The sequence below is a fragment of the Mycteria americana genome, chromosome 9 (genome assembly GCF_035582795.1).
Source record: "Mycteria americana isolate JAX WOST 10 ecotype Jacksonville Zoo and Gardens chromosome 9, USCA_MyAme_1.0, whole genome shotgun sequence".
Lineage (NCBI taxonomy): Eukaryota > Metazoa > Chordata > Aves > Ciconiiformes > Ciconiidae > Mycteria > Mycteria americana.
Window position 1 is genome coordinate 5,049,798 of NC_134373.1, and position 14,339 is coordinate 5,064,136.

The window sequence follows — 14,339 nt, forward strand, 5'->3', positions numbered from 1 at the left end:
AATGTGTGTGTCTTTTCATAAGCATGCTCCTGAAACCAGTGAGTCCGAGAGTTTAAGCCTTCTCTTGTGTTTTTGGCCCGCTTGACAAACCGACGGACAGAGGGACGTTGTGCTGCATTCAGGTGGAGGCTGGTGTGGGGCAAACGCACTGCTCTCCCGTGTCCTCGCCAAAGAGGTAATAAGAAATGTATTATGATTCAAAAGAATGTATCCAGATGCTCTAGATAACTCCCTTGGAGTTGGCAATGAGGATGTTTCATTGCTACTTCCCCAAATGTGCTTTGGGAGAGGAGCGAGACACTGGTATTTCAGGCAGGGGCGACCACACTGGACATGATGGGATTCACTCTTCCTGCATAACTCCAAGCATAGCAGATCTGGAGAGGGGTCGAATAAGAAATGAAACAAGTTGACCTCCTTCCAAAAGTTAGTTCATCTGTTGAGCTGGGATGATTATAAAATCCATTAGTATTACAAGAAACAGAACTAGATTGAGTCAAATGTGATTTCTTAATTTAATGTATAGATTTATCATCAACAGAGCAGAGCAAAATAATGGCCTAAAAAGCAGAAACTAAAGGACATTTTTAAATGCCTCCGTTATTTGCTGCCTTTGAGCGAGCATCTGAATGATTTGGCTCTGTTATGAAAAAAAATGTCAATGGGAAATTAATTTCCAAGTCATGTGCATGAATATTGATGAAAACCATAAATTCAGTTCAATATAGACAATTATTACTGCTGTAATTGGGGCCATTAGGAGCTGAAGCTCTTCTCTGTCACTTTGGGTAGCTGGTAATAAGTAAACAATTGAACGTGAAGTGTGAATGTGTGAATAATGCCTGAAATCCACTTTTGTGATGGCCAAGCAGCGCTCTGCCCCGGCACCCATCCAAAATTGCCCGTGTTTGGGGTGTAGATGAGAAGTGGTCACGGGCTAGCAGCCTGGCTGGTCACTGTCACCACCGGTTTGGGGCTTCCCAGATGGGAAGGTCCATGTCCTTCAGCTTCGCGATAACAGTAGTGGTGGGTGTCTCTGGGCACATACACATGCATACTCTGCAAGGTTTGTTGCCAGAATATGGAAAGAGAGGGAATGGCCAAGCGTGTGTTGGTGGAGAGATGTGTTTGAGACCTTCATGGCACACTGGTAACCTGGTACAGGCTGTCAGTCAACAGCTCGCTGGGGTTTTTGTCAGGGAAGATGTAAGGGGATGTCAGATTTTCCTGGGCATGCACTGAAACGGCACTGAAGGGTTTCCCTCATTGAGACGCCTCTGTAAGGCCTCCTGAGCAAGTCAGGAGCATACGTGCTCGGAGATGCTCAACAGTGGGAGAAGCTGCAGACAGGAGGTACATCTTAAGCTACTACTTTTTTGACCTCTGTTGGAGGCAGGGGAATTAGTACTTTTTATTAACCAGGAGAGGTTCTGCTGCAGGGACTGCTTTTAACACACAATCTTTATTTTCTTTCCGCTCATCGGTTTCTGGGGCTATATAAAATAACATGTCTAACAATATACAACAAAGTGCTTGAAGAGGGTTTATGAAATATAGATTATGGTGGTTTTGCATGGCATGACAAGGAAATACATTTTGTCTCGCTCATGTTTACACCTATATATGGCTGGAGCATCCCTGAAAATATGTGTTATTTTGGCACTTAATTTTAAAGAGCTGCTACAACGCATAGATGCCTGTTGCTGTTCCAAGAGGTGAGCAGGAGGGTGAGAGGGATATGTTCGTGCTCTGTGTCGAGCTTGGGGGCAGAGGGACTGGGGGTCCTATGCAACCCCTGCTCAACTCCCACTTCACACGCTGTACTTCAGTGCTTCTTAACCATTTGGCAAATCAGACCCAGAACAATTATTCTCACCCTGGAGCAGCTGGGAATTGTCTCCTGTGGCTCAAAATGGGGGGATAAAACTTACTGTTAACTACCAGTTCACAGCCTGCTTTCTGGCCTGTGTTCCTCCCAGGTTTGGCTCCCTGGTGCGTGTGGGCAAGCAGGAGCACCTCTGTAACTGTACTGGGCAGCAGCCTTTCTCCCTTAGTGGCTTCTCCACGAGTGGCTTCTCGTGGTTTAGCCCCAGCCGGCCACCAAGCCCCACCCAGCCGCTCACTCACTCCCCCCCCCGGTGGGATGGGGGAGAGAATCGGAAGAGCAAAAGCAAGAAAACTCGAGGGTTGAGATAAATAGTTTAATAGGTAAAGCAAAAGCCACGCACGCAAGCAAAGCAAAGCAAGGAATTCATTCACTCCTTCCCATGGGCAGGCAGGTGTTCAGCCATCTCCAGGAAAGCAGGGCTCCATCACACGTAGTGGTTACTTGGGCAGACAAATGCCATCACTCCGAATGTCCCCCCTGGTCCTCCTTCTTCCCCCAGCTTTATATACTGAGCATGATGCCATGTGGTATGGAATAACCCTTTGGTCAGTTTGGATCAACTATCTTGGCTGTGTCCCCTCCCGACTTCTTCTGCACCTGGCAGAGCATGGGAGGCTGAAAAGTCCTTGACCAGTGCAGCAACAACTAAAACATCTCTGTGTTATCAACACTGTCTTCAGCACAAGTCCAAAACAGAGCCCCATACCAGCCACTATAAAGAAAATTAACTCTATCTCAGCTGAAACCAGGACATGGTTTTTTACCCTATTGCTTGTATTTTGCCTTTAAAAAAAAAAAAAAAAAAAGCCAACAGCATATCTAATCTCTCTCTTTTAAAGGACTCTCTGTGAAGGACAGAGGTACTGTCCCAGCTCTATCCTCCTGCAAGTGATGATTGATCTAATCTGCTTTTCTTAAATACTTCCGTTGTTTTCTCTTTTGTATTTTGATTCTGGCATAATTATTAGGTGCATCAAAAGTATACGTTCAAAACCCATGCTGTAAAGCTGAGACACAGAGAGATTAATGGCTTATTAAAAGAATGGATTATTAATGATCCGTGGTTATTCTCGCATTCGCTTTGGGACTTCAACTTGTTCTGCAGGTCAGGGCTCTCTCCCGCTCCAAGTACTGTTTCTGCATTGGCTGCGCTGCTGGTTGGGTACCGATGGCAAAAAATCTGTACTGCTGTGTCCGTCCGTCCCGTGTCCCGTCCCCCCGTCGTCCCCCCCCCCCCCCCCCCCCCCCCCGATTGATGGAGGATAGTCTCACTTTTGGTCTCTGACTTGATTTGAGGCAGTCTGTAACAAATTTCTTTTTCTTGCTGAGGGGAGGTGACCTGTCGGGACAGTACAGAGCTGTGAAAGCCGAGCCAGGGCATGCAATGGTTGGGAGGATTGATGCTGGGCAGTGACTTTCCCTGGTTTCCCAAACTTTGTGGCAGAGCAGGCTGGGAGGAGCTGGGTTGCAGGTACCTTTTGCCACATACCAGGCAGGCAGCAGAGGCCCAGGTGTGAGCTTGGAACAGGGAGATGTTTTGTGTAACAGAGGACCAGAGGGGATTTCTTTTTCTAAGACAGAAATTAAATGCTTGGAATTACTATGAGATAAATTTAAAGGATCAACATGATTTCTTCTAAATTTGCTTTTAAGATTTTATTCATCTAAAAGAATTGATTTCCATAGCAATATCAAAAGCTGGGAGTAGTTACTGCGATGGTTTGGTTGTACAAAATAAATCTTACTCGAATAAAACCTGCAGCCCCGGCTTACATCTGGGCTGGCTTCACCCCCATTGAATCCTCTTGCAAGAGCAGGCTCCAGGTGTTCTGCCTCCTTAGAGCAACAAATGGCTAAATTAGCTTTCGTGAAACGTTTAATGGGTGTGCAACAAGAAATAGCAGTGTTGCAGTATATAGCTTTATTAGCTGAGCTGCTGGAATTGTTTTCTGAGCTATGTTGATCCTTAGCACCGATTGCGAAATGGAACAGAAATTATTTATTAGTCCTCGGGAGCCTTAAGACAGAATAATACTTATTCGGCTGGAAACACAGTCAATCTTCTTGTTATAGATGCTGCTGCTGCTTTTAAGGAAAAACCAAACAAACAGATTTTGTGGTCGGTAGTAAACATTTTTGAAGTTTTCTGGCAGGGACAGGCGTGTGTCTCCCTGAAGGGTGGACGTGCTTGTACGGCGATCTTGAGGTTGTTCCAAATAAAATGTAAATATGAACTAGGACAGGGCGCTGTATTTCAAAAAGAAAGACATGCCATCCCGTAGCAGCAGTGGTTCATCCTTCCAGGTGTTCCCAGTCCAGCAGAGCTGTGTCAAGTTCCAGTGGAACCATGTCTTTCCATCTTGGGAATCCCCCAAAATGGCTATTAAAAATATTATTAAAAAAATGTTGTTTAGATAGGTTTTACTCTAAGCAGTAAGGTTTTACGAGAAAACTTTCAAAATGTGAGTGTTCGTGCTTTAAATTAAGCCTTGAAATGAGGTGGTAGTTTTTATTTTAAAACCCGAGCAAACCAACCAGTCTTGTTTTTCTGCAACAGTGTAATGAATATATGTCAAATATTTCAAGTTTGTAAACTTAGTGAGGACTTTGAAATTCTAGTTTTACCAGGTCATACAAAGAAATAAAAAATTACATCCCTTACAATATTTCCTTTGGTATTTAGACCAAATGTGTGTATGGAAAAGCAGTCTTCCGTAGTGCCTCTTCAGCTTTGGTCCATGCTCTTTAGCTGCTGGAAACACAAAACCCAAAAATTGTCTGATAAAATCTTCATCCTGTGAATGACTCGCCACGAAACCAGTCCCTGCTATCCTTCCCCAGCGGGGAGTTACGGTTCAGGAGGAACAGATTTCTGCTGCCATTTTTAGGGCAGAGGGAGTTTCCCTGGGAGAAAACTTTGAGCAGTTCGTGGGTTTCTGGCTGCCTCCTGAAGCCCTTTGCCAAGAGGCTGCTTGAAGCTCGAATTGCCCTGGCACAAGAGCAGATTGCTCTGCAGCAGAGAAAGTGCAGCGGAGAACAGACATGAGAATTGTTCCCATTCCTGTTAAAAAAAAAAAAAAGCAGCGGGGGGGGGGGGGGGGATGTAGTAAGTAAACAGTCAATAATAGTAGTACTCAAAAACCTAATTACTTTTGATATTTGAAAAAAGGACCCACATCATTCAAAAGAGCATTTTTTAGCCAATTTTACTGATTATGCCTCCAGTCATGGAGAGTTTTGTTTGTATTGATCTAATCCAGGAGTGGGAATGGCTCCAGAGATGCTATTCTGGTCTGGCTCATGTTTTGCATAATATAATGCCCATTTCAAAAGTGTGGATATATTCAGATTAATTTGCTTGCAGATAAGAGCAACCCACAAGGTGTTGGTAATCAGGAGAAGTAAGTGCATACAAAAAAAGCCCAGCCCCACACTTGACTATTTAAGTAGCATTGCTGTCCTGGTAGGCGGAGTGTCACGTGAAAAACTGTTGTTGTAAAATATTGCTTCTGTGTTTCTTTTCCGCATTCATTTTTGTTATTGCTTGATGCATGGCAAAGTAATAGACTGAGCAGAGCTGTGATTCTTCAGTAGCTTTGAACAGGACTTCAGAATTTAGAAGAGAGTGGTATAACATTAAAGGACATCTTCTGAAAACAAACTCCTAACTCATCTGACACATCTCCGTCGTACGTTCAGATCGCAGTCTGGTGACTTGTGGAAAGATGATATGTTTTTTGCTATTGTTTTTCTCTTATTTAATTGCATAACACTGGGAAGAGCTAGGGTCTTAAGGAAAGCGATGGGGAAAACAATGTTGGGTATAAGCCTTCTGGTCAGGTTACTCTTGGCTTGTCCGACAGACCCTTCTGAGCATCAGCTGAATAGGGAAAATGTTGGATTACCCAGGTCAGCTTGGATGTACAGGTCTTTCCAGCCTTATGTCCTTTGGTCTGTGACTGGTGCATCCCTGTTCAGTGTCCGATTCTGTCATTGGCAGAACTAGTAGGGACTTTGCTGAGACCTGAGTTTGGCCCTTTAGGTTCTGGGGTCAACTCATTTTGCATTTTCCTGCATTTCTGCACATTTGGCAGTAAATACCAGCACTTCATCCCATTGGATGAGATGTATTTAAATTGCTGAGATTGTCATGGACCATATTTGTACCTTCCCACCTCTGCTGCTGGTATTCAAGTAACTTGTGCTGGGTTTTTTTTTTGCAGGACCCAATCCTGTGAATAATTCACGTTTTTTGTTATAATTACCTGTATCCCGGTATACAAGCCTTATTTCTTTCTCTGCTCCTGTGCCCCTCTTCCGTACTGATTCTGATTGTGTGTCCTGTGGTTTCTTGCAGTGTGTGCTGGCACCGAGAACAAGCTGAGCTCCCTCTCTGACCTGGAGCAGCAGTATCGGGCCCTGCGCAAGTACTATGAGAACTGCGAGGTAGTTATGGGCAACCTGGAAATCACCAGCATTGAGCACAACCGAGACCTCTCCTTCCTGCGGGTAAGCAATCTTCTTTTCTCGTGGGAAGTAGCCACGGATGCCAGGCTGGAGAAGGGCAGGTCTCTCTCCCACCAGCTCCACTGCAAGAGGATAATAAAATGTCACAGATGTGCAGAGAACAAGAGCAATGTCATTGCTGTGACAGATGCTCTGAGTATGCGTCATTTAGGTTTATCCAGGGCTTGGGGGAGAAAGCCATGTCACTACGCAGAAAGGTGACATCTTGCAGGTCTCTATCACTGTGTGTTGCCAGCCGGTATGGAGCAGGTAAGCTAAGGTTTAGGAAGGTCAGAGAATCATGTAGATAAGGACTGGAGGCTTGGAGAAGCTAATCCTAATAAAATGCTATATACGGACCGGTTGATAGACCAAGCAAGGGAGGAACTCTGGGCAACGTTTGTGGAGCGTTTAAGAAAAAAGAAAAAAAAAAGGTGATTGCTGAACGAACATAAAACCCTCTTCGTGTACGAGACTGGAGTTAGGAGCCTAATTGAATCTCCAGCATCCAGAGGAGGCCTGAGATAGGTGAACGCTGTCCTGCCACCGTGGAGCCTGGGTTGTGTGCTCCCTCAGCCCTCCTTACTTCAAATTTTGAGTATCACGCTTTTAGGTTTCTGAAGGAACTTTTCAGTGTGGTTTGTGCGTTCCCTATTAATGTGCTAGCAACCACAAGGAGGGAAAGGTGAATACCGAATTAAAAGAATTTAAGCCTGCCATTATTTGGCGTTCCAAAACTAATTGTGTTTGAAGAAATGTCCCAGTAAAGGAGTGATCCAGTGCACTCAGGTGGGCATCTGAGGATGCTGCAGACGATGTGGCTGCAACATGGAAGAAACTGGTATGTAGGTATGAGGGCCACGGCAGGAAAGGCAGCCCATGGCAGTGTGGTTGCAGGCTGTGCTGGTCATACTCTCCAATGGAAGAAGTCAAGCCATGACACAGATAAAGGTTTACACTGCTCATATCATATGACATGGCTCGCGTATACTTGTGCAAAATACTAATGTCATGTTTCAAGATGCGTGTCTGTATGTAACTGGCATTTTCATAAAAAGCACGCAGAGGGAGTGGCAGCTTTAAATCCGGCAACAGGAAGAAGGCGGCAGGAGTCAGCCGCAGCAGGTTGTGTTACACTCAGTCGTTCGGGTTGCTGGGTCTCGGGTGAACCTAGTGCTCAATTTCAGTTTGTAAAAATGTGAACTTTCCTTTACGGGTTCTAACAAAGGCAAAGCTGATTCTCCAACAGTGTGTTTAGCTTTGCTTCATGTTAAATTTGTTGGGGATTTCACAGGATTTGCGTTCTATGTATTGGCCTATATTTACTCAAAGCGTACACCAGGCTGCTAAAAGATCTGCAGGCAAAATTCAGCTACCGCATACGTCTGGAGTAAAGTTTGGGGTGCTAATTGCACTCAGACTAACAGGTTGCCTGTTAATTTGAGCGACGAATGCCTAGGAAGTAAATGCCATCTATACATTTCACAGTTGTGACAGGTGGAGAAAACACATATGCTTGTGCTGTGAAATATATAGCCTTGGTGCAGCTGGACTAACGTTTCCCACTGCGTTAGACAGGCGGCAGAATAGATACCTTCTGCGTGGACAGGATCCCCGCACTGATTTGGGCATCGCTGGAGTTTCAGATGCCTCCTGAAACCCCTCACTGGGCCATCGTGCACGGCTCAAATTCATCATGGACGATTCTCCTGCTTTGGCTTTCCTTCTTTCTTACACTGCCTGGTGGTAGGTAGGGAAAGCAAATTATTTGGAAATTAGGAATTAACGTTCCTTGCGGAGAGCTGCCATAAGTAGAGTAAAATATTGCTGGAAAGTAGGCAGTAAAATCAGCAAATGAGAGGAAGAAAGAAGCGCCCTGTGAGTAATGAAGGTGGTTCGGTCACTTGTGCTTTTTTGGTGACAGTTACTATTGCTTTTTTTTATTCGTTTTATTACTTCTCTTACCTGAGACTGCCCTCTCGCAGATGTCTCAGCAAAAAGCAGAAACTTGAAACAAAAGCCAGCAAACTGGAAGTCTAGTTAATATGATAAATTGTGGTCATTAAAATAGAAAACCAAACAGAGGAGAACATGTTCTTGGTGAGGCAAATAAATAAATAAATGTTGGCATATTTACACCGATAATTCGACATTCATTAGTTAGGCAGTATTACTTGTTTTATCATTTAAAAAATGGTTTTAATGGCCAAATGAAGGTGGCAGATGGGAGATAACTAAAAGAAAGGCTATTTGTCTCTCTTAGACTTAAATATGGTGAACTCGTCATGCAAGGTGATGCTCCTCCAGCCTGCTCCAGTTTTCCTTAGTCTCTGTTGCAATAATTGCCCTCTTTCTCCACCAAACAGACTTCAGGTAGGCAGTTGACATACCCCTGGGTTATCTGTACGTCCGGCCGATGAGTACCGTGGCTTTGTGTGCTGCCTGCCTGCCTTCTCGTTAGTGCTCAGCTTAGCTGGGCAGCCTCTCACTCCAGGGCAGAGGCAAGACCTAGCGAGCTAGGCACGCTGAGCCTTTTTATCATGCAATAATAAACTAATACCATAAATGAATTGAAGTGAAAAAACCCCATAGTTTTATTTACCCTGCAGAGGAACATTAAAAGATCAGCATCCCATCTCTCATATTTACTTAGACATTTATTCCCTAAGTAGATTTGCTTTATGTCTATGAGATAGCTGTCTGGATATCTGCTGATTAAGACTAAAAAGGGCTGCCTATCACCTGAACGAAATGCTCAACCACTTAAACTTCCAGGCCTGCAAGCAAGTGCATGGCTTTGAGGTCATGAGGAGCTTCAGTCATGTAAGAAGGGATTGCATATACTAGTGGTTTTTTCTTACCATTTTCGTATGTGTGCAGAACAGGACTACAACTCTGCTGGTTTAATTTTACGTATTTTATTTTTGCTTCTGGTTGTGTTATAGTCAGGGTATTGCTTGCCTGTGGGTGGCCAAAACAAGGGTGAGCAATTGCAATGTCAAGTTGTGCTCTGCGTGTGCTATCCTCCAGCTCCGTCAGCTCTGCCCCTGGCTGCTCGGTGCATCCCCGCACCACGGCTGCAACAGGAGTCCTGGCAGAGGAAAGGAGCACGTGGTAGGAAGAAAATCTGTGCCCAAGCCTGAGTGCTGGGAGAGACAACGTGTGTCTGACTGTGGGCTGATAGCTGGTTTTCTTTGTTATACTTCTGAGGCTCAGCTTACCCACAGAAAATGTATGCTGGGGTAATTCAGCCTTTGGAGTCCCACCACGGCGAACTTTGGCAATGAGATGAGGCTTAGGTTAATGCAGCGCATTGCTGCTGGAGTAGCACCTCCCTGTTGTGGCCAAGGCAGGCTCTCCACTGGCGTAGGCGCTGCAGTAGGGCAAGGCACTTACTGTTTCCAAGAGCGTGATTGAACTGGGCAGGACAAATAATTGGGTGGAAAACAGGCCCTGAGAGCTCCCTTGTCCCTGTCACATGTCCAGGCTCACCCAGCAAGTTGGCAGTGACGGTGGAAAGAGGCCAGGCTCCATCTCCCACTGCTTCCCAACGCACCAGCATCCTTCAACGAATTGCACAGGTCAGGTTTTTGCGCTGGGACTATCTCTGTGAAACTAGATGAGCTGGTTGAGCTGGTGTGTGTCTTGAGTCTTGTCAAGGCTAGAGCTGAGATTTATTTCCCTGGTTTGGATTTCAGAAAAAATCTTAAGAAAAGCTCAGATCATGCCCTGGTTCATATTGCAAACGACTGTTTGGTTTCAGAAGCGAGAACCTATTTTAGTTTCACTTGGCAAAGCTGACAGTTTGTATTGTGGACAGTTCTTATTTCTTAATAGCATCTCTGCATTCAATTATCGAAATAAAATACACAATTAGTATACCACAAAACAATTTTCTGCAAGCACTCTTGTTCTGTTAAACACATTTGGTAAACGAGAGTTATCTTTGACTAATCCCCAGGCTTTTAGCAATTCACAGTCAGTAAATTGTCTTCTCGTGCCTGGATTTTATTTAACCAATTCAGATTATTTATTTTTGAAGACATGACCAAAGTTCTGTGCTGTTCCTTGCAATAACTCTACCAAATGATTATGAAACTTATTTCTAACCGCAATCAACAGCCTTCGAAAATTATCTACCGCCGCTTTATAAATTCTTTTTTCATTTACCTCTATAGTGCCTCTGTAGCACCCTCAGCCACGGCTACATTGGCAGCTATCTGCCGGCCATTTAACAGGGTGGGCGTTTCGTGGTGGGCAGCTTTACAGCTGCTGCAGTTACTGCAAAGACATACAGCCCCATCTTCCCTTTGTCAGCATACATAACTGCATGCTCGGTGAAAACCTGCGCCAGCCCGTACTTACCACTTTCCTTACAATCACATTTAGACTTTGTGGCAGATAGGATCTGGGGGTTTGGGCTTTATGTATTTTTTGCTTCTGGTTGTTCTATAGCCTTGGAGGAAGTCTGAGTCAGACAGATCCCTCTGAGGGGGGAGGACTGCCAGAGCAGCCACGGGAAGAGTTGGTTACAAACCATGCTGCCTGGCCCCTAGGCATTTGGAGCTGCTTCTGGTTAAAAAAATAAGTAATCTATTTTATTGGGTTTTTTAAAGCTTTTTGGTCTTTTATTGTAAAATGGGTCTAAGCAGACCCTTCTGAAAGCTCCGGCAGCAGAGCTCAGCAGAGACGTGGGCATGGAGAGAGCCTGCAGTCTGAAAGAGATGTGTCAGGAAGGGGAGCGCAGAGACAGTACAGTATTGCCTTGTCCAGTTTGCTCAGCCGATCACCGTGATGATATGTATGGCTCCTGAAGGCCTGGCAGCACAGCCCTGCATTCTCTTCTCTAGCAAAATGGTACCTTAATTCCTAGCTGACAGGACCTTCAATAAGGTCCCAGCTTAGCAGAAAGGGAGCGGGATGTGGAGTAGTGCCTGTCAGGAGTCCCCAGAAAGAGAGGCTACAGGGTGGCTTCGCCTAGGTGGAGGGGGTTTTTCCCCAGAAGTGCTTGGAAAGCATGGCAGTCCAGCCCTACACCAGCATGGAGATGGGGGGGGGGGGGGGGGGGGGGGGGGGAGGTGTTGCTGGGCAAAGCTGCCCTATAGCATTTTTGCCGCAGTGAGTTGCACCAGGAGAGTATCGCCAGCATGTGTTGTCGTTGGCTGCCAAGAGGCAAAGCGGCCTCCAGGTAATTACAGACCTGGAAATCAAATACATACATGTAGGTATTTATTTGTAATTGCCCCCCCCCCCCCCCCGCAGGACCTTACCCATTAGAAAATGAAGCATAAAGACCCAAATGATGTGCCAGCAGTGGCATGAGGGGCAGGACTGTGTGTGCCACACAAATCCAGGTGGAAAGAGGACACCCCTGACTTGCTGTATAAACCTGGCTAGGGTGTCCACGGCAATAAAAGCAACTGCTGTGCTGGGTGGGTTACAAGAGGCCAGCGGGATGCCAGGCCATGCTTCTGGTGTTGAAAAAATTTTTTTATGCTGGCTGTGATCAGCCGCCAACTGTGTTGGATGAGCCTGAGCCATGTTTAAAGCGAGTTAGATCCCGAACTCAGAGGGTGGAGTTGGGAGCAGAGGCTAACTGCAAAAAGCACATGCGATGCAGCTCTTTTCCAGGAGGACAGCTTCTCCTCCTGTATCGTATTGCTTTTACAGAAACAGTGGCTTAAAATAATCCCAGCGGTTTAAACTGGTCTCAAAATGGTCAGGGAGTATTGATTGCCAAGGTGAGGAATGGCCCGGATTTGCGGGGTCTTCCAGACCTGTCCTGTGTTCAGGAGCAGGTAGTGAAATGAGAAGCCCGTGCTGCAGCCGTGGTGAGTAGCTGAGTGCTGGGTGCTATTACGGTAATTGGTGTTCACATTGCTCTCGTCCCTTGATGTGTGGGACAGCGCCTGGGTGGTTGGTGCCTGGTCCCTCCTATTGAAGACAAATATCGCAGGCCTCGTAGTCCCTAACATAATCTCACCCGGCTCCATCCCAACCCCACCGCTCCCAGAGCCTCCCAGCTAGTAGGTAAAAGGCATCCAGTGCTTTCTGGCCTAAACATGTTTAGAGGTGTTACGTCATTTTTGTGCTTCAGTTGCTTTCCCCCTTTGCGATACGCTGATAGGAGAGCATCCATGTCTCTGCAGTGTCTGCTTTCCTGTGCTGTCCCAGTCGGGCGCCTGTCATGCAGGTATGTCCTTGTGGTTCCACAGACTGCCCTTAGCAGCCTCTGTGCCTCCCCTTCTCAGATGCTCAAACCCCACTTTTCAACAGCCTGTCTGGTTTCAACCCATTTTTGGTAGATACAGGATATGGTACCGCTCAGTTCGTGCCTCTGCTCAGGCCTCTTTGGTGTAAGCCTCTAGCTGCTGCTGGTACATCTCCTCTGCTAGATGCAACGCGGCAGCGTAGGGACCCTGCTCACACCTCCCCTTCCTTCCCCGCAAAAACCTGCCTGCGCCACTGCCAGCCTCCCATCTGCCTCCCTCCCCGCCTTTCTGCCAAGATTTCCCCCTTGTGCCTGGCCACGCTTGCCTACTGGGGAACGCAAAGAATCCCGGGCGGCTGACAGCCCCCTGCGCCTGCAGTGGCCCCTGCGCCGTGGCGGCTGCTCCCTCCCGCCAGACCTCGGGGGAGCTGCAGGGCAGCGCGGGGTGACCCCGAGCCCTCTCCCCACCTCTCCCTTGCCCTGCTCTAGTGGCCTTGCTTGCCACGCAGCTATTTCTGCCTGGCTCTTACACGCAGCCTTTTTTTTTTTTTTGACGTTGTTTACAAACCCAGAGCTTCAGATCTCCAAGTAGCTAATGCTTTTGCTAGCTCCCCATAGCCAGTTTTTGACTCGGGTTTTATACTCCTCCCAGCCCTATTCTTTTATTCTTACAGCTGTCCAGGGCATTGCAACAGGCAGAATAACTGGGCTAGGAGGCTCCTGTCTCTTCCATACAAAACACCAACCTCCTCTCCCTAAAATAAACTGAAAAACCCACTTGTGCAACCCCTCTTTTCCCTCTCCTCCTTTCCCTACCAGCAATGCAACACCAGCGAGCAGCCTGGATCAGCTCTGCAGTGGAGTTTGGGCTTTGCTTTCAGCTGAGAGAAACTTAAAGACTCTGCAAGCTGATACTCTTCTGCTTGAATTAAATTTTTAGCTTCTGCAAAACAAACATAGAATTAATACACAATTAATCCTCAAGCTGGGTTTGCCAAGCTGTAACCAAATATATGTACATTAGCTATTGCCCCATTAATTTAGCAATTATTTTTGGTGGCTTCGTATGAAAGACCTAGTTGGAAATAAGCACTTGTGTTTAGGAGAATTGTGTGCTGCGGAAATGCAGTCTCCTGTTTTGGCGCAGGGATGGACTGTAAAGCTGCCCTTTGCCTCTGTGTGTGCCAGGGGCTGTGCGACCCCCCAGGAAGACTTTTTTGGGGGAGGCTGTAATGGAGGAGGGCTGCAGATGATGCCCTCTTCCCGGGGAGCCTGGGCCTGCTGGGGATGTTACCAGGCTGCTCCTCGTGTCCCGTCTGCCCCAGGGCTGGCTCTCGGGACAGCTGCCAAAGCTGCTGGAGTCGCAGGCGGCTACATTCCCTTGCGTCCACATCCCTGTGATTGATTTACCGTATAAAACATGCACTGTCATCTGTGTGGAGCGACTAGCAGGTGGTGTCAACAAGCCCTTCTCTGACACGCGCATCCACATACGGGGAGTTTGGAGAGGCTCCCCCGCTGGGGCTCCGAGAGGATGTGGGGACAGATCCCAACCTGGGGCTTCATTTCCCCCCTCGTTGTGTTGCAGTGGCCAAGAGCTTCCTCGGCTCTCCCGCAGCCTCTGCCTGTGTCCCCTTCAGCTGGGGGGAGCATCCTTCAGCTGTATCATACGTGGAGATGAGAGGTAAAGATTGGAAGTCCAGGATGATTAAGAAGTCTCTTTAAATTGTCTTT

The 14,339-nt window shown here is 46.7% G+C and overlaps 1 protein-coding gene across 1 annotated transcript in view; it reads left to right on the forward strand.

Annotated features, from left to right (window-relative positions):
• The window catches only part of ERBB4 (erb-b2 receptor tyrosine kinase 4), a 416,956-nt gene that overhangs the window by 12,178 nt on the left and 390,439 nt on the right, over nt 1-14,339 (forward strand). Inside the window, exon 2 of the mRNA XM_075511224.1 lies at nt 6,246-6,397. Coding sequence (XP_075367339.1) covers nt 6,246-6,397 — 152 coding nt within the window. The remainder of the gene's footprint in view (nt 1-6,245; nt 6,398-14,339) is intronic.